The sequence below is a fragment of the Grampus griseus genome (assembly GCF_964374135.1).
Source record: "Grampus griseus genome assembly, chromosome: 4".
Taxonomy (NCBI): Eukaryota; Metazoa; Chordata; class Mammalia; order Artiodactyla; family Delphinidae; genus Grampus; species Grampus griseus.
This window is the reverse complement of record NC_138997.1, coordinates 32080177-32101030: the sequence shown is the minus strand read 5'-3', so window position 1 is coordinate 32101030 and position 20854 is coordinate 32080177. Positions and strand designations below refer to the sequence as shown.

General features: G+C 40.2%; 1 protein-coding gene across 3 annotated transcripts in view; it reads right to left on the bottom strand.

Moving 5' to 3' along the window:
* The window catches only part of TMEM131L (transmembrane 131 like), a 160346-nt gene that overhangs the window by 37042 nt on the left and 102450 nt on the right, over positions 1–20854 (bottom strand). For all 3 annotated transcript variants that reach the window (XM_082653671.1, XM_082653672.1, XM_082653673.1), the window contains exons 10-20: positions 20511–20569; positions 20095–20203; positions 18391–18481; positions 17725–17878; positions 16995–17165; positions 15613–15682; positions 14411–14528; positions 6120–6261; positions 5554–5663; positions 4504–4576; positions 1694–1821 (exon numbers count right to left, since the gene is read on the bottom strand). In XM_082653671.1, coding sequence (XP_082509797.1) covers positions 1694–1821; positions 4504–4576; positions 5554–5663; positions 6120–6261; positions 14411–14528; positions 15613–15682; positions 16995–17165; positions 17725–17878; positions 18391–18481; positions 20095–20203; positions 20511–20569 — 1225 coding nt within the window. The remainder of the gene's footprint in view (positions 1–1693; positions 1822–4503; positions 4577–5553; positions 5664–6119; positions 6262–14410; positions 14529–15612; positions 15683–16994; positions 17166–17724; positions 17879–18390; positions 18482–20094; positions 20204–20510; positions 20570–20854) is intronic.

Sequence of the window (20854 nt, the reverse complement as noted above, 5' to 3'; positions counted from 1 at the left end):
CTTAAAATGCTTAACAAAACAGTCTCTTTTTTTAATTTAATTTTTTATTGGAGTATAGATGATTTACAATCTTGTGTTAGTTTCTGCTGTACAACAAAGTGAATCACTTATACATATACGTATATCCACTCTTTTTTAGATTCTATTCCCATATAGGTCATTACAGAGTACTGAATACAGTTCCCTGTGCTTAGTTATCTATGTGGCAAATCTCTGATATAACACCAATATTCAACAAGTGAAGTCTCCTGAAGGTTCTTTATGATGTGAAATCTGAAACTATATTAATGAATTTTCATAGTTTGTTACATTAAAATCCAGTGGTCTATCTTGCACATTTTACCAGGGATGATTTTTGGATTATCATAATTGGTTATTTGGAAAAGACTGTTCACTGTGATATGTAGATCTTCCCAATGCTGACAAATTTCATTATACTTATAAAAATCACATTTGTTAATATCCTCACTATGGTTAATAGAAAAGTACTTTAAGTATTGAGAAGCTGTGAAGCTCACAGTGGCAGATACAAGTTTTCCAAAACTCTACTTTTCATGTGAATGCTCAAATTTTATCATTGGCAACAAACACTACCCTTGAAGTGACAGGCTCACTTTGTTCATTTTCAGGAAAACGTTTGCCAAGTACCTGAATCTGAAACAACCACAGTTTTTCTGCTAATCATCCTTTCAAGTAAAAATGGTGTTCCATGAAAAAGAGTGGCTAATTCAGCTTATAATTCAAACAGTCGCCAATGTTATTTTTCTTGGAGACAACCATGGATGCAGTATGAGTGCTTTATGGGTACTTCTTTTTTTGGCAGGGGGCGTGTATAGTTGTTTTACAATGAACAAGCAGACTCTTTTAAGAACTTTATCTTAGTGCATTTTCTTTTTAGCAGCACTCACTTGCAGAAGAACAAACTCATAGATTAAAGGAAGTCCTGAATAAGAAAGTCTTTTGCCAACTGGAATGACACTGGAAAAGCTTAAAAGATATATATAACTAAAACGTCATTAATGAAAAAATTAAATTTGTATTAGAAGTCTCACCAATGCAGAGAGAGCTTCAACAGAGATCTGTAGTTACTGTAAATTTTTGAAAGAAGACTCAATAAAGAGTAAAGAGGAAAAAAAAAATTCAGAATGAAAAACATTTAGCTGCTTAAATCAGCTGGCAATAATTGTTCATTTAGAAGGAAGGAAAAGAAGTAAAACAAGCCAGTGGGCTCAACTAAGGACTTTTTCCATTGCCCTTTGGGGCTACAGAGAATTCCAGAAGCAAGAGAGACATGAGAACAGTGTAAATCCAAACACCACGGAATGAAAACATATATGGCAGCGTTTCAATTATTCTTCTGAGCTGAGGACAGAAAAGTAAGTGTGGATGTGTGTGTGTGTGTGTGTGTTCACGTGTATGCTCTGCCCTCTGTGACGGTGTTTGAGATGCCGCGGGAAGGGTACCACCGCCCTTGGCGAGGTGGGTACACGCTCCCCACGGTACAAGGCAGGAACCTGACACACAGGAGGCCTAAGTGCGGAGCCTCAGGGAGCCGCTCTCCTCAGCCACTGCCTCTCCTACCCTTGGACACAGCTCATCACTGAGGGCCTGAGTGAGTCAACATCACCTCTTAGCTAAAGAGATTCTTGAGAGAAAGAGAGTCAGCCAGCCAATGAGAAAGGGACACACCTACCGGATTAGGATGAGGGAGGTGACTTTTCCATAGTCAGCTGGCGTGAAAACTACACCAACCCTTTTCCTTTCCAAAGGTTGCAAATGTAAGTGGAGGATGCCAAACCTGGATTCCTCAGAATGCACACCCTGCAAGTCATTAATAAATGCAATTAACTCCTACAGAACAAGATTCCATCTTCATTAAAATGCATAAACATGACTGCTGTTTCTTTAACGTCTGGATCTGACCACCCAAATCAACCTGTGGAACTTGTTTACTGCGAGAGTTCACACCCATCAAAAGTTCCTGAGCCCGGCTGAGAAGCAGAGGCAGAGGTTGCAGGACAACCTGACATGGAGGCTGAAAAGAGGACTTGCCGCCTGGACCAGATGGGAGCTGGGGCTACAGGCCTTTGATGCAAAGATGCTTTGGATGTAAAACATTACTGAGAAAACAGAGCAATAGCCTCTGCTTGAATGCTACAGGGATCTGACCAAACCACATGTCCACTGCTGAACAACCCTAAATTCTCTTTAAGTTTATAAAGAAACCATCTTTATTTAGTTTCTCCATTTAGGAGAAAGATCTTTATTTATTCATATCCTCCTTTATTCTCCCCAAGATTTCTTACTTTCTCTGAATAAATTTTGTATTCTAAAGTTAATATTCAAGATTTAGTTCTTTGGGCTTCCCTGGTGGTGCAGTGGTTGAGAGTCCACCTGCCGATGCAGGGGACATGGGTTCGTGCCCCGGTCTGGGAGGATCCCACATGCCGCAGAGCGGCTGGGCCCGTGAGCCATGGCTGCTGAGCCGGCGTGTCTGGAGCCTGTGCTCCGCAACGGGAAAGGCCACAACAGTGAGAGGCCCGCATACCGCAAAAAAAAAAAAAAAAAAAAAAAAAAAAAAAAGATTTAGTTCTTCATCATTGTGGTAGACTTTCCCTCTTTCCAATGTTTTCTCTAGCTCCTTCTCACTAAAAATAATTTATTAATTCTTTAGAACTGTAACCATGTAGTCTACATAATATTTCTCTTTTCTATATTTTTAGTTTTTAAATTTGTTTTATCCCTCAGTTATTGCTCGCATTTCCCATACTATCTGAAAGAAGAAATAGTGATGGTATTTGATTCATTTTCATTAAAATTATAAACTTCATGAAGTTTATAATTCATTACAACTTCATTATACACATATGAATGTTGAAAAAAAGCTGCCGATTTAGGGTATTAAAAGCATAATAACAACAGCATCAATTATTAAATAAAATAGTTCTTATATGCCAGGCTCTGGAATATAATTAGGTATATAAAATGCTAAGCATTCTATAAACCTATGGAATCTTCAAACATTATTATGAGTGAGAAGGAGAAGACCTGGAGAGGTTAAATAATTTACCCAGGACTACATGGAGGAGCCTGGATTTGGAACTTTGAATGTCTAATTCCACATGCTCTTAACCAAAGGAACCGCATTTCTAAAAATAAACCAACAAAAATGTAGGCCTTTCTTATATGGCAAAGAATTCTAATAAGAATTTTAAGTTAAATTTGTAGTGTCTCAGAGACATTGATACTGACTATTCTTTTTGTCAATGTAATAAATTAACAATAGTGATATCTCCTTTGTCACAAAAGGTATAACATTCTCGGGGGAAATCTTCAATCACAGATTAAAAACCTTTTGCGAGTTCCACCATTTGTTTAAATCTGAATAGAACACTGACATGTAAAAGAAACTGGCATTATTTTTGGAATTTCAAGTTACATGTGGTTAAATAGTCGTGGGACAAAATACCTGTCAGCATTTTGGACTCATTTACCTCCCAACAGTCCTGGGAGACTGCCTGGTGAAGAGAAGAATGAGAGGGACAGGGCAGGACAGGCTTGCTAACACAAGACCCTGCTGCCTAGACCACTGACAAAGGGAAAGGAACGTTACTGCTTGCGTGTTTCTTACTATAAATAACTCTCTGTTAAAAATCCACTTAAAAGCTTGCTTTGATTCGTTCTAACTCACAGTTGGAGGCTATCTGTGGCCCCCCTCTTTCAAGTTAATCTACAGCCAACAGTGTATCTTTGGAGGGTTATGGGTAGAGAAAGAAGAAAATACCCAAGGCATTTGAATACATGTGTGTATTAGAACCACAGTGACATGCATATGTGTGTCTGTGTATTTTTTTAAGAGATGCTTCATTTTTAATTGATCTCAAGCACAGAATACCAGTGACGCACAGAACGACTGCGTGAAAACTCAGAAAGCAGGCTGCCAGTTCCCAGTTAAGCAATGTCCTCGCCACGTGACATGTTTACTCCCTCCCTGGGTATAATTTATGCGAGACCTCATGAGGGCCCACAGGCTCAAGACTCCCAGAAATCCTTTTTTATAGAGCAGGTGACTATCACAGAAACTGGGTGATCTGCTAAAAACATGAAGCCAGTTTAGTAAGAGAAGATTTCTTTTTAACGTATTTGTTTTTACCTTATCTTGCCCTTAAAAGAATTTGATGGGGCCAAGGAATCTTAAGACAATTATAAATTCTGGGATCTCGGGTTTTATGGTTTTCTACATAGCTCTGATTCAATTGTTATTTCCTCACTCACATGAATCTAAATGATCAAATTAAAATGATTTACAGGCTCACATGAACCATGGGCTCCTGCTGCATTAGTTAATTGGAAAAAGCTGCTATGTATACTTAACTCCTAGAATATAAAAATAGACAGCCACATATATTACAAAAAGACACTTGAAACACAAATCAGTGAGGCCCATATGCTACGTGTCTAGTTGGTCAGCATTCTTTTTTCTGTTTAAAGATGACATCCTACCCGGTAAGGGCAAGCTTTGGTGAGCTGGAATTCACTCGTTGTGAAATTAATCATCTGCACATCGGTGCCAAACCTATAAAGAAAAAAATGTTTAAAATAGCATTCAGATCACCAAGAAAGAAAGAAGAACATACGTGTGCATATAGATATATATGCATTTATTTGCACACAGACACAATTCACCCCAACCTGTCACTCCTGTGTCCCAGCCCCCCACGCTGTACCAGGCATGTTGTAAGAGCTCAATAAATACTGTTGAATGAATCATGTTGGCAGCACAGAATGTAAAGAATCATATGGTGACAGAAGCTCCCAACATGAAGCAATTTTTTTTCCCCAAATGGTTCACAGCTATGGAACCTGATAGGAAGTGACTCTCAGCCATGGACCGTTCTATCTCCCAGTGGACATCTGGCCACATCTAGAGACACTTTTGGTTGCTGCAGCTGGGGAGGTCCCACTGGCATCTACTGGGTGGGAGCCAGGAATGCTGCTAAACATCCTTCAAAGCACAGAACACCCCTACCCCCACCCCAAACAAAGACTCATGTGGTCCAAAACATCAGGAATCCTGAAGCTGAGACCCAGGGATGAGCCAGAAGAGGAAACATGCTAAGTGAAACTGTGACTACTGTGCAAAAATAAGATGTAACGGACGTGAACTATGATCATATTTTGTATAACAACACTAGGTTAAAACACACTGAACCACTAAACTCATTTCTTGTGTTGCCCAGAGGTCACTGTGATTTCAATTCTAAATTTTAGGAGTACATGTGAAAAATCATGATTGTAAAGGTTCCCTGACAAGAAAAGAATATTCTGCTGGGCCCTGAACTTGACATGGTAACATTCAAGACCCACACAGTACCCAGAACTGGGAATTGTCCTCAGGGGTCTGCACTGAGGAGACGGGGGCTGTGGTCACAGGCTGATCCCATGCACATCCACACACAGGTCCCAGGGAAAACGCAAAGGACGTTAAATAATTCTGGGTCTTAACAGGACCTCCCAACACCCCGTGAGAGGTCTTCACCAGCTGGGCATTACCATTTGTGCAGCAGGCGCGCGGCAGCCTCGGGCTTCGGGTACAAGGAGACAGGCAGGAGCTGCAGGGAGACTGGCCATGAGGAAGGGTTCTTCACCACAAAGTACTTCACCTAGACGTGCAGAGAAGAGAGTCAGGCCCCAGGGAAGGCAGACCACTCCTGAGATGCCCCTGCAAAAGTGCATCACCTGCATCTAACCACGAACGATCACCCAGTCAATTCCTCTCCCCTCTGAACTTCAAACTCACTCACTCCTACTGAAGCCCGTGTTAGTCAGGATTTTCTCTGTTTTTGCAGTTGAATACTTTCTTAGCTGATAGATTCTGAACTGAATACAGACTTCATAAAACGTGTTTGTTTTAAGCACTTTCAGTCTGTTCACGAGTTTTACCCCTTACTTTGTTCTTCTGACACCTCCCTCCTAAAAGCACTGAATGGCATATGTGTGTCACTTAATTTCAACTAATTTTGGTTCTAAAACAGTATCTCAAGGTGGCGATACTCTGATAACATAAAAACCCAAGAGCTGGGGTGAAATGAAGAGATGAAAAGACGCAGGACTCTCACCACGCTGTTCCTCAGGGCGGTGGCACTGAAGTTTATCACGAGGCCAGCCTCCGGGATCAAGCGAGGCAGGAAGAGAGCAAAGGGTTCGGACTCCTTGGATTTCTTCGAGTGGGCAAACCGAGTCATGCCTAAAACGTTCCTCCTGTGTAATTCGTAAACAAAGAAATTATGAAAAATAATTTTGACAGAAAAAAAGGAAATCACTTCCACTAAGAGGAACAAGGGGATCTTGGAAAAAAATGATTTATTTGGGGTCTGGGTGACACAAACTACAAGATGATCCTGGAAGGTCCTGTTTTACTAGAGAGCAAGGAAGTGCTCAAAGAATGACTGGCACACAGCACTCCCATCAGGCAAATCTGGGACAAGTCAGCATCAAAAATAATAATGGTGGTAAGGACCAAAGAATCCATAGTGATGCTCAAAGAGTGTAGAATGAACAAAATAATTAGAAACATCACCATTTTTGCAGCCATCAATTCAACAACTGATCCCAGGCAAGGATTACCAATGGATGCCAAAATCATGGGGTGAAACATTCTTAGGGAACAGGAAATGTACATGGTCTTGAATTATCATAGCACATATTACGTATTAATTGCAAAAGGAAAACTATCTACAATGGAGAGAGTCAAATGATTCAACTGAGCAATGTCAATAATGGGACAAATTGACATTTATGTCCCTCCCTCAGGTGATGAAATGATAAGGACACAACACCGACCAAGTAATTAGTACTCTTCCCCGAAATGCTCAACAGGAATGTAAACTTGAAGAAGCAACCCCCAAAAAATCCAACGTGTTGAATGTTCTGTAAGACAACTGGCTAGGACGCTTTAAAACACTGACACTATGAAAGACGAAAAAAAGTGCAGACACTAGTCTGAAGAAAATTAAGGAAACATGACAACCAAATGCAATGCATGGTCCTTGAATGGACTCTAGATTTTAAAAAAGGAAAAAGAGAGGAGGGACCTTCAAGATGGCAGAGGAGTAGGACGTGGAGATCACCTTCCTCCCCACAAATACATCAAAACTACATCTACACGTGGAACTGCTCCTACAGAACACCTACTGAACGCTGGCAGAAGACCTCAAACCTCCCAAAAGGCAAGAAACTCCCCACGTACCTGGGTAGGGCAAAAGAAAAAAGAAAAAAAACAGAGACAAAAGAATAGGGATGGGACCTGCACCAGTGGGAGGGAGCTGTGAAGGAGGAAAGGTTTCCACACACTAGGAAGCCCCTTCACTGGCAGAGATGGGGTGTGGGCAGGGGGGAAGCTTCAGAGCCATGGAGGGGAGCACAGCAACAGGGGTGCAGAGGGCAAAGTGGAGAGATTCCCACACAGAGGATCGGTACCAACCAGCACTCACCAGCTCGAGACGCTTGTCTGCTCACCCGCCGGGGCACATGGGGGCTGGGAGCTGAGGCTCCGGCTTCGGTCAGATCCCAGGGAGAGGACTGAGGTTGGCTGCGTGAACACAGCCTGAAGGGGGCTACTGTGCCACAAGTAGCCGGGAGGGAGTCCAGGAAAAAGTCTGGACCTGCCTCAGAGGCAAGAGACCATTGTTTTGGGGGTGCGTGAGGAGAGGAGATTCAGGTAACCGCCTAAACGAGCTCCAGAGACGGGCATGAGCCGTGGCTATCAGTTCGGACCCTAGAGATGGGCATGAACCGCTAACACTGCTGCTGCTGCCACAAAAAATTCTGTGTGCAAGTGCAGGTCACTATCCACACCCCGCCAGGAGCCTGTGAAGCCCGCCACTGCCAGGGTCCCGTGATCCAGAGATAAGTTCCCTGGGAGAACACACAGTACGCCTCAGGCTGTTGCAACGTCACGTCAGCCTGTACCACCGCAGGCTCATCCCATGTTCGAAGTATAACTACTATACTCCTCCCTCCCCACCCCCGGCCTGAATGAGCAAGAGCCCCCTAATCAGCCGCTGCTTTATCCCCATCCTGTCTGGGCAGGAACAGATGCCTGAGGGTGACCTATAAGCAGGGGCGGGGCCAAAACCAAAGCTGAACCCCAGGAGTTGTGCAAACAAAGAAGAGAAAGGGAAATCTCTCCCAGCAGCCTCAGGAGCAGCGGATTAAATCCCCCCAATCAACTTGATGTACCCTGCATCTGTGGAACACCTGAATAGACAACGAATCATCCCAAAGTTGAGGCAGTGGACTTCGCGAGCAATTGTAGAGTTGGGGTTGGCAGTCTGCAGCTGATTTGTTTCTGATTTTTATGCTTATCTTACTATAGTTTTTAGCACTTGTTAACACTGGGGGATTTGTTTATTGGTTTGGTTATTCTCTACTTTTTATTATTTTTTATTTTAATAATTTTTAAAATTATTTATTTATTCTTTTCTTTCTTTTTTCTCCCTTTTCTTCTGAGCCATGTGGCTGACAGGGTCTTGGTGCTCTGCCCTGGTGTCAAGCCTGAGCCTCTGAGGTGGGAGAGCCAAGTTCAGGACACTGGACCACCAGAGACCTCCTGGACCCATGTAATATCAATTGGCATGAGCTCTCCCAGAGATCTCCGTCTCAGTGCTAAGACCCAGCTCCACCTAATGGCCAGCAAGCTCCAGTGCTGGATGCCCCATGTCAACAACTAGTAAGATAGGAACACAGAGAGGCTGCCTAAAATCATACTAAGTTCACAGACACCCCAAAATACACCACCAGACGCAGTCCTGCCCACCAGAAAGACAAGATCCAGCCCCACCCACCAGAACACAGGCACCAGTCCCCTCCACCAGGAAGTCTACACAACCCACTGAACCAACCTCACCCACTGGGGGCAGACACCAGAAACAATGGGAACTACAAACCTGCAGCCTGCAAAAAGGAGACCCCAAACACAGTAAGTTAAACAAAATAAGAAGACAGAGAAATATGCAGCAGATGAAGGAGCAAGGTAAAAACCCACCAGACCAAACAAGTGAAGAGGAAATAGGCAATCTACCTGAAAAAGAATTCAGAATAATGATAGTGAAGATGATCCAAAATCTTGGAAACAGAATGGAGAAAATACAAGAAACATTTAACAAGGACCTAGAAGAACTAAAGAGCAAACAATGATGAACAACACAATAAATGAAATTAAAAATACTCTAGAAGGAATCAATAGCAGAATAACGGAGGCAGAAGAATGGATAAGTGACCTGGAAGATAAAATAGTGGAAATAACTACCGCAGAGCAGAATAAAGAAAAAAGAAAGAAAAGTATTGAGGACAGTCTCAGAGACCTCCTCGACAACATTAAATGCACTAACATTCGAATTGCAGGGGTCCCAGAAGAAGAAGAGAAAAAGAAAGGGTCTAAGAATCCCCATAAGGTTAACAGCTGATCTTTCAGCAGAAACTCTGCAAGCCAGTTGGGGGTGTCAGCACATACCTAAAGTGATGAAAGGAAAAAACCTACAACCAAGATTACTCTACTCAACAAGGATCTCACTCAGATTGGACGGAGAAATTAAAACCTTTACAGACAAGCAAAAGCTAAGAGAATTCAGCACCACCAAACCAGCTTTACAACAATTGCTAAAGGAACTTCTCTAGGCAGGAAACACAAGAGAAGGAAAGGACCTACAATAACAAACAATTAAGAAAATGGTAATAGGAACATATATATCGATAACTACCTTAAATGTAAATGGATTAAATGCTCCCACCAAAAGACACAGACTGGCTGAATGGATACAAAAACAAGACCCGTATATATGCTGTCTACAAGACACCCACTTCAGACCTAGGGACACATAAAGACTGAAAGTTAGGGGCTGGAAAAAGATATTCCAGGCACATGGAAAGCAAAAGAAAGCTCGAGTAGCAATTCTCGTATCAGACAAAACAGACTTTAAAATAAAGACTATTACAAGAGACAAAGAAGGACACTAGATAGTGATCAAGGGATCAATCCAAGAAAAAGATATAACAACTGTAAATATTTATGCACCCAACATAGGCGCACCTCAATACATATGGCAAATGCTAACAGCCACAAAAGGGAAAATCAACAGTAACACAATCGTAGTAGGCGACTTAACAGCCCACTTTCACCAATGGACAGATCATCCACAATGAAAATAAATAAGGAAACACAAGCTTTAAATGACACACTAAACAAGATGGACTTGATATTTATAGGACATTCCATTCAAAAAATATATACTACACTTTCTTCTCAAGTGCTTATGGAACATTCTCCAGGATAGATTATATCTTGTGTCACAAATCAAGCCTTGGTAAATCTAAGAAAATTTAAAGTGTAACAAGTATCTTTTCTGACCACAATACTATGAAACTAGATATCAATTACAGGACAAAAACTGTTAAAAATACAAACACATGGAGGCTAAACAATACACTAATAAATAACCAAGAGATCACTGAAGAAATCAAAGAGAAATAGAAAAATACCTAGAAACAAATGACAGTGAAAACACAATGACCCAAAACCTATGGGATGCAGCAAAAGCAGTTCTAAGGGGGAAGTTTATAGCAATACAATCCTACCTCAAGAAATAAGAAAAATCTCAAACAACCTACACTTACAGCTAAAGCAATTAGAGAAAGAACCAAAAAAACCCAAAGTCAGCAGAAGGAAAGAAATCATAAAGATCAGATCAGAAATAAATGAAAAAGAAATGAAGGAAATGATAGTAAAGATCAATAAAACTAAAAGCTGGTGCTTTGAGAAGATAAACAAAATTGATAAGCAATTATTAGCCAGACTCATCAAGAAAAAAAGGGAGAAAATTCAATTAAACAGAATTAGAAATGAAAAAAGAGAAGTAACAACTGATTCTGCAGAAATACAAAGGATCATGAGAGATTACTACAAGCAACTCTATGCCAATAAAATGGACAACCTGGAAGAAATGGACAAATTCTTAGAAAAGCACAACCTTCCGAGACTGAACCAGGAAGGAATAGAAAATATAAACAGACCAATCACAAGCACTGAAATTGAAACTGTGATTAAAAATCTTCCAACAAACAAAAGCCTAAGACCAGACGGCTTCACAGGCGAATTCTATCAAACATTTAGAGAAGAGCTAATAACACCTATCCTTCTCAAACTTTTCCAAAATATAGCAGAGGGAGGAACACTCCCAAACTCATTCTATGAGGCCACCATGACCCTGATACCGAAACCACACAAAAATGTCACAAAAAGAGAAAACTACAGGCCAGTATCACTGATGAACACAGATGCAAAAACCCTCAACAAAATACTAGCAAACAGAATCCAACAGCACATTAAAAGGGTCATACACCATGATCAAGTGGGGTTTATCCCAGGAATGCAAGGATTCTTCAATATATGCAAATCAATCAATGAGATACACCAAATTAAGAAACTGAAGGATAAAAACTATATGATAATCTCAATAGATGCAGAAAAAGCTTTTGACAAAATTCAACACCTATTTATGATAAAAAAAAAAAACTCTACAGAAAGTAGGCATAGAGGGAACCTACTTCAACATAATAAAGGCCATATTTGACAAACCCACAACCAACATTGTTCTCAGTGGTGAAAAACTGAAACCATTTCCTCTAAGATCAGGAACAAGACAAGGTTGCCTACTCTCACCGTTATTATTCAACATAGTATTGGAAGTTTTAGCCATAGCAATCAGAGAAAAAAAAGAAATAAAAGGAATCCAAATCTGAAAAGAAGAAGTAAAGCTGTCACTGTCTGCAGATGACATGATACTATACTACAGAATCCTAAAGATGCTACCAGAAAACTACTAGAGCTACTCAATGAATTTGGTAAAGTAGCAGGATACAAAATTAGTGCATAGAAATTTCTTGCATTCCTATACAGTAATGATGGAAAATATGAAAAAGAAATTAAGGAAACACTCCCATTTACCTCTGCAACAAAAAGAATAAAATACCTAGGAATAAACCTACCTAAGGAGACAAAAGACCTGTATGCAGAAAACTATAAGACACTGATGAAAGAAATTAAAGCCGATACAAACAGATGGAGAGATATACCATGTTCCTGGATTGGAAGAATCAACACTGTGAAAATGATTACACTACCCAAAGCAATCTACAGATTCAATGCAAACCCTATCAAACTACCAATGGCATTTTTCACAGAACTAGAACAAAAAATTTCACAGTTCGTATGGAAACACAAAAGGCCCCAAAGAGCTAAAGCAATCTTGAGAAAGAAAAACGGAGCTGGAGGAATCAGGTGCCCTGACTTCAGACTATACTACAAAGCTACAGTAATCAAGACAGTATGGTACGGGCACAAAAACAGAAATATAGGTCAATGGAACAGGATAGAAAGACCAGAGATAAACCCACGCACATATGGTCACCTTATCTTTGATAAAGGAGGCAAGAATATGCAATGGAGAAAAAACAGCCTGTTCAGTAAGTGGTGCTGGGAAAACTGGACAGCTACATGTAAAAGAATGAAATTAGAACACTCCCTAACACCATACACAAAAATAAACTCAAAATGGATTAAAGACCTAAATGTAAGGCCAGAAACTATCAAACTCTTAGAGGAAAACATAGGCAGAACACTCTATGACATAAATCACAGTTAGATCCTTTTGACCCACATCCTAGAGAAATGGAAATAAAAACAAAAATAAACAAACGGGACCTAATGAAACTTAAAAGCTTTTGCACAGCAAAGGAAACCATAAACAAGACCAAAAGACATCCCTCAGAATGGGAGAAAATATTTGCAAACAAAGCAACTGACAAAGAGTTAATCTCCAAAATATATAAGCAGCTCATGCAGCTCAATAACAGAAAAACAAACAACCCAATCCAAAAATGGGCAGAAGACCTAAATAGACATTTCTCCAAAGAAGATATACAGATTGCCAACAAACACATGAAAGGATGCTCAACATCACTAATCATTAGAGAAATGCAAATCAGAACTACAATGAGGTATCACCTCACACCAGTCAGAATGGCCATCATCAAAAAGTCTACAATCAAGAAATGCTGGAGAGGGTGTGGAGAAAAGGGAACCCTCTTGCACTGTTGGTGGGAATGTAAACTGATACAGCCACTATGGAGAACAGTATGGAGGTTCCTTCAAAAACTAAAAATAGAACTACCGTATGACCCAGCAATCCCACTACTGGGCATATACCCTGAGAAAACCATAATTCAAAAAGACACATGCACCTCAGTGTTCATTGCAGCACTATTTACAATAGCCAGGACATGGAAGCAACCTGAGTATCCATCGACAGATGAATGGATAAAGAAGATGTGGCACATATATACAATGGAATATGACTCAGCCATAAAAAGAAATGAAATTGAGTTATTTGTAGTGAGGTGGATGGACCTAGAGTCTGTCTTACAGAGTGAAGTAAGTCAGAAAGAGAAAAACAAATACCATATGCTAACACATATATATGGAATCTAAAAAACATAAAAAAGATTCCGAAGAACCCAGGGGTGGGACAGAAATAAAGACGCAGACAAAGAGAATGGATTTGAGGACACGGGGAGGGAGAAGGGTAAGCTGGGACGAAATGAGAGAGTGGCATGGACATATATACACCACCAAAGGTAAAACAGATATCTAGTAGGAAGCAGCTGCATAGCACAGGGAGATCAGCTCGGTGCTCTGTGACCACTTAGAGGGGTGGGATAGGGAGGGTGGGAGGGAGATGCAAGAGGGAGGGGATATGAGGATATATGTATACATATAGCTGATTCATTTTGTTCTACGGCAGAAACTAACACAACATTGTAAAGCAATTATACTCCAATAAAGATGTTAAAAAAAAAAAAAGGAAAAAGAAAAAGACAGCTATAATGGATATTTTGGGGTCAACTAGGGAAATGTGAATCTAGACGGTATATCAGCTCACATAATTGCATCAGTGTTAAGTTTGCTGGGTATGTAATGGCAGTGTAGTTATATGGAGGAGAACGTTCTCCTTCGAAAAGAATGTCTTTCCTAATAAAGTACTGAGGGTTGAAGTATCATGATGTCTACAGCTTACTTTCAAATGACTCAGCAAAAAGAAAATGTATGTATGTGCACATAGATACAGACGTAGAGAGAGAGAAAAAAGCAAAAGTGGTAAAAATGTAAACAACTAGTGAGTCTAGATTGATCGGGAATATTTGAATATTTACCATACTATACTTTTCAAATCTTCTGAGGTTTGAAATTTGTCAAAATAAAAGGCTAGATACTAAAAATTCGGTGTTGAAATTTCAATAAAGTATTATGTCACAATGTCTCCCCAGTGCTGAACAAAGAGAGGTGAAAACATACTTGCAGACGTCACCATTTTTTAATTTCTTCCATCTTTCATACAGTGTATTTGCAAGTTCGGAATCCACATCCCAGGTAGACCAATCCAGAGAAAGGCTCCCTTCCCAGTTAGGATTTTCTACAAGTTAAATCAGATGTACTATTTAGATGTACGGAAAACACAATTCACTTAGTAAATAATGCCAAGGGCTGAGGGTTAAAACTTCTCAAACTGAGAGGACGGTAAAGTGATCAATGCCCCCCTGTCCTCGGACTGCTCTACTAAAAGTCCCTCTAACTCAATGGCAAATGATATATCAAATCAAAGAAACGTATAAAACAAAACTAAATCGAATTATGTGAAGGTAATAACATAAAAGACACATGGCTCATGAATACAGTCTGAAACAAGTTAAAAATCATACTCGGACCATGTTTAACAGCTTTATACCTAAAAGGCTAAACTGCTTCCACGTAAGTGCTAGTCATCATCTAAGCCGGGTTATTAGGCAGAATGCTGATGTGCAAACGGCAAGCCTCAGAAGAGAGCCCAGAGCAGGGCTCAGTCTAGAGAAGGTGCGTGTTTACATTTGTAAGCTGGTCTCCGGCTCACCTTGCCCTCTCTACTTATCTGTTCTGTCTTGTCTGTGCTAAAGAGCATTATCAGGGCGGAAAAGTGGGAATCTCCCAAAGGAAATCTCTGTGCTATAACACTGTCCTTAGATTACATATTTTAATAAGTCAAAAAGCAGGAAGAAAACCAGGAACAGCTTTCTCTGTCAACACTCTGGCCCTCAGGCTCAGACAACAACTAGCGCTCCCTATGCGATGTTTATGCTCCTGTACTAGAGTCTTCAAACACAATTCCAAATTATTTTTTTACTAACTTCTAGTCAGCCCTTTTATAAAAGAACCAGAATCTTCCAATTGTTCCTGGCAACGAGGTTGCTATGATGATCAAATAACGTGTCTGAAAAAAATCCCTTACAAAAGTAGAGGCTAAGACTTCAGGGGGCTTTAATTACACAAGCACTCGGATGTTTCTGGAGGATTCTTAACAATTTCAAGCCGTTCTATTAATGATCATGCTCTTAAAGAACAGAATATGATGCAATGACGTTAATAGGACTAATTATTCCATCTACAAATACGAGTTTTCCTCACTACTTCCCACCCAATCCCAAACTAGAGTTCTACAAAAAGCCTAAGGGCAAAATACTTACCCGCTTTTGATTTTCCCATGAAATAATGCATGCCACAATGTGCTATCACTTCAAAACCCAGACTCCCTTCCTAGATTGAAAAGTAATATATGAATAACTTACAACACAACACTAAACACACAAATCCTAATGCACTCAAATGCGTAGCAGACGTTGGCCTCCACCTCAGCGAACTTCCCTTTGTCCAGAAGCCAGACTGCTAGAGAGGGGTTTCTTGGCTTCCTTTCTCCTTGAATGAGAGCTCTAACTGTCTATACAGGCAGGGTCACTACAGTGGATTCTGTGCAATAATCAATGCCCACAGTGACACACACCCCTTGGGCCTGACAGACACCAAGCTGCCTTCTGAAGTCAGGATTAAATTAGTCTCAGGACATTCTTAGTCGGGTTTGTAACAAACTGTACTCTAATCCATAGTAACTCCTAAGCTACTCAGGACATTTAAATGAATGTCGCACTTCCTAGGCTCGGCAAGCAGACCTGCTGCTTCCACACATTCCTGCAGCCTGCCTGCTCCCTCCCAGTCACGCTTCCAGTATGCATCCTTTGATGGGAAAAGGAAATTTCCAAGAAACCTCCCCTGCTCAAAATATGGATGAATGAAATTAACCTTATATTTTGTTTAGCGCAATTTTAGAAGCCCTATCTTTAAGCTTTTAGCTAAACGTGAGGCACTTCTATCTATGAAACACCAACGCTAGTAAGTGAGAAAAATCATAAAGATGGTTGCATGAATGTCTCATAGTGGAAAATTAGAACCCAGCATTATACAGAAGAGCTTGGATCAAAAAGAAGCAATAACAGTAACTAAATGAAAAGAAATAAACATTAAGAAAAAATGAGGCATGTTTAAGATAAGATCTAGATTAAATACAATTTACCCAGATTTTAGAAAGCATTTTCTTAATTGTGAACCCTTTCAGGCTTTAGATTTGGCCCGCTAAGGAAATTCAAGGATTATGAGCAGCTGGGAGCCAGTTACCAGAGGTCTAAATAAAACATTTAATGATTTAGTTCATTTGAAGTCATTGCAAGTATGTGCTAAAAGCTCAACTGTGTTTGCTACAGCAAGCACATATTCCTTGCTCCATACATTTTGGAAATAAGTGAAAATGAGATCTATCGACCTGTAACGCCTTATTTCATTTGAAAATTACCTCAGCACTTTATGAGAAATAGAAACTCTTTTCAAATAAAGATTTCTGTATCTGAACAATTTATCATCTAAGACTGGCCGGGTAATATCCTTCAATTTCTTAGGCAGCCTTAAAAAACATGAGCTCAACTCGGTCAATAAAGTCCAAGCACCGTAAGATAAGTTAATAAAAAGAAACAATAATTACTACAAAAATTATAACACATATGTACTGTGTAAACAATACCTTGGTCGGCGCCAAGTAAATCTGTAGAGGTACTGCAAAAACAGCACCTACGTTTGTAGTCAAAAATACACGGGTGAATAGATTTATGGCAAAGTCTTTAACGGCAAGTTTCAAAGAAAATATTTTCCAACAGCCTGGAGGTAGAAATAAAGGGCCAGTGAAATTCAGAATCTAAAAAGAAAAGAAGTAAGAGAAATTACTTTCCTAACTAACGCTAATTATGATTAAAATCATTATAATGTGTGATACTAAAGTTCTTCTATACTTTGAGAAATACAATTTTACTCAGTTATTTCCAGGTCCAATATTGAAATATTTTTATATAAATGATAGGTTTCACTTAATATTTAGCATGCAACTGTTTTTAAATTTCACAAAAGTAATCTTGAAATGTTCATAGGCACTCTTTTACAAAAACCTAGTATTGTATCATGAACCAGGCTTCTTTTTACTAAATATAATCTTTTTAGAATAAATTATAATTTATAATATTTTTAAATAATGGTCACAGCAAATATCTCTAAAAGATGTATCCTGGTCCCTTTGAGCTCCTTGAACAATAGTTTGAAAAAAATAAAGAGAGCCTAAATGTAATTCTGAAAACGTTAAAAGAAACACTTGCTTTAAAATTCATAAGTGAAAGTAAGATTCTGTAAATATCAGTTTCATAGTATTTGACACTAAACAAATCTTAAAATAGGCTAAACTTGGATAAAAATACCATGTGTACCTTTAAAACATGCTTGGTCTCCTTGGAAACAAACACATCATTCAATACAACACCACGGTCAAAATGGTTGAGGTACCACATTGACCAAAGCCCCGATGTGTTCTCATGAGTCTCTATGTGAAACTGCGTGGCAGAAGAGTCCATTCGAAAATACCTGTGAACACAGGACATGCATGCCATCAGCCCTGTGTGTACAACAGCTGTTAGCGTGCGAATGAGCCTCTAACTGCAAAAATAGTAGCCACATAACATGTCAGAGAACAAATGTAAGTACTGGCAAGGACCAGACAAGTTGCCTTCTTCAACCTTCCTGCCCACGAGTGGAGCATCTGAAGGCCAGAGGGTGCAATGGAGCCAGGACCAGGATGGCTCACAGAGGCCACCAGGCAAAACCAGGACCCAAATGTAACTCAGAAACTGTGCAGGAGTACTTCTTCCTTCTCCCACATGTGGCCGCCTGGCCTGGATCTGATCCACAACCTCCGTCATTCAGCTTCTTCCCTCCCATCCTGCAAACCACCCTTTCCTTCCTACTAGCTGTGCTAATGTAGGGAAGGCAAGTCCAGAGACAGAATCATGCAAGTCTCCGTTATATTTTTAAATCATCTCTAGATGGAGGGGGTGGAGGGGAACCACTCAATACCAGAGAAAGCGAAATTCACCCACCCTTGAGACACAGGAGAGGAGAGGCACGCTTTTAGTGTCGGAGTGTTTTTTTTCTTCCTGTCTTCTCTCATCCCACTGTCACAGGATGGAGCTGTTTAGAGGTAGGGGGAAACAAGTGTGAAGTGTCAGTATCTTTTCTTTCATTATGCCCAAACAAAAACAAGATAAGTGTTTTATTTGTCATGTTTTAGTTCCTTCACTCTTCTGGCTCCAATAAAATCCTTTCTTGAACACTATCTTTCCGCCTTCCTGGCTGCGTGCCCAGGAAGTTACGGAGAACGTGGTGTCTACCTACCCACCCCTCTTTCCTAAAGCAACCTCTCATTTCTTCTTTGGCGGGGGGAGCGGGGGGAACACAGTCAACGCTTTGTGGCTCTCCTTTTACAAAGATCTTAAGGAAGAGGCAAGTCCTTAGGTCTGCAGAGATGACAAAAGTGAACAGTGAAGAGGCGTGGTAGAGGTGTGAGTGAGAAAGGAGCAGCTCAACCTGAGAGCACGGAGGAGATCACAGCCAAAGTGGGCCCGCGCTGCAAAACACTGCTGAGGTATCAAATCACTTTCAAGTATTCCTTGAGCCATGGCAGGACATCAAAACACTGGTACTGAATTCTTGACTCTGATACTAATACCCAACTCTTTTTTTTCTTTTAGCTATATATATGGTTCCCCCCAAACTTCAAACACTGACAAAAAGATGTGAAAATAAAAGTCTACCTTTCCCCCTGACTTCCCCATTACCTTAGACAAAGGAAACAACTGCCAACAGACTCCCAAGCATCCTTCCAGGTGCTCTAACATATACAAATACACAGATACCCTTAGAAGAACGACACTGCTGATACTGCACGCCCACGTATGCTTCTTAACACCTGCAGACGCTAGCCCCCCCGCCCCCGGGGATGAACTACAATTCTCTGTCAGTGGAGGCTTATACTGTTATGCTGCCGCAAACAATGCATATTCCTATGTTACAGTTTTGAACATCTAAAGTGTATCTCTAGATAACCTTCTAGAAGTAGAATTAAGGATCAGAGAGCACATAGGCACATCTTCAATTTTCACAGAGACTGCCAATTTTCCCTCCCAAAAAGGCTGCATCAATTTATACCCATGTCAAAAATATGAGGTTTTTTTTCTTCCTAATCATTACCAACACAGAATATTAACATTCTGTTTGACCTTATAGATCTAAGTCATAAATTATACCTCATGTATTGCTTTAAGTTAACATTTCTTTCAGTGTAAGTGAGGTGGTGCTTGTTTTCTTATGTTTAAAATGCATTTCTTTACAGAAATCTTTTGAACTATAAGTAAGACCCTGAAGATAGGATTGGGTTTATACTCGCTAGACATTCTGCATTGATTTCTACACAAAGAAACAAACCTGGGGCAGCTCAACCTCTCTGTGAAAGCAGTATGTCCATCAGACTCATATACAACCTGGTCTTTCAAATCACCAACTGAATTACGATCTATAAACTCAAAATCCTGCACATGGGGCAGAATAAAAGCAGCATCACCATCACTTCTTCCATCACGCTACCTCTTATAACTGTTAAGTCTGTGGAATTGAAACCGAGCCCATTCACTTCCTAAAGGCTTGCCTACGCTGTAGTTGTGAGTCATTTCACAGAAAGAACTGCAGGGATAACAACTGGATAATGAAAATAAAAAGACAATCTCCAATATTTTTAAAATCCGTACCTTTGCAAGTAAAAGAGGCAATTTTTGTAAAGTTTGTTGTGGAAGTAGGTAGGAGTACTGGTTCAAACTGCAGAGACAGGGCATCTCTCTGTGAGAAATGATGTACATCCTGTAACAAAAAACAATCCACAGTACTGCTCTTAGCTGGAGAAGACTGATCCAGTTTGAATCAACCCTGTTAAAATGACTAAGTAGCTCAGACTGGCATACAGAACAACTGCTCAGCAGATGTGCCTGTGATGGTACGAAGGGGTGCTGACAACCTTCGTCCAAATATGGGCTCGAGCAAGGGAGAATGGGTTTAAATGAAAGCAAAAAATAATAGAGACAAGTATTTTCTCCAAAATCTTCACGTTCTGCAATTAAATACACACTTGTAAGTTTAAACTACACTTTATGAAAGTATTTACAATTACCTGTATCCATAGAAGGCTGTTTCCTGAATGCAGTATATACATGTTCACTGCCGAATCATCTGTCCAAAAGAATCAGTGCAATGAGGTTAGAAGAAAGGGCCATCTCATCCTCACACCTTAATATAGTAGTTAAACCATCACATTACACATCTCTATAAAAAAATGTAACTCACTTTTCAACAAAATTGAAGTGAGGAGCTATTTTCTGTTGATTAAGTCACAAGAAAAAGGACCTTGGCAAAAAGATTGACCTGTCAACACAGGTTCTCTAAATGATGAGCTACCACTGGAAAAAGTCTGAGTTTAGGGTCATAGTACTACTCCCTTGGATGAAACTAACCAAC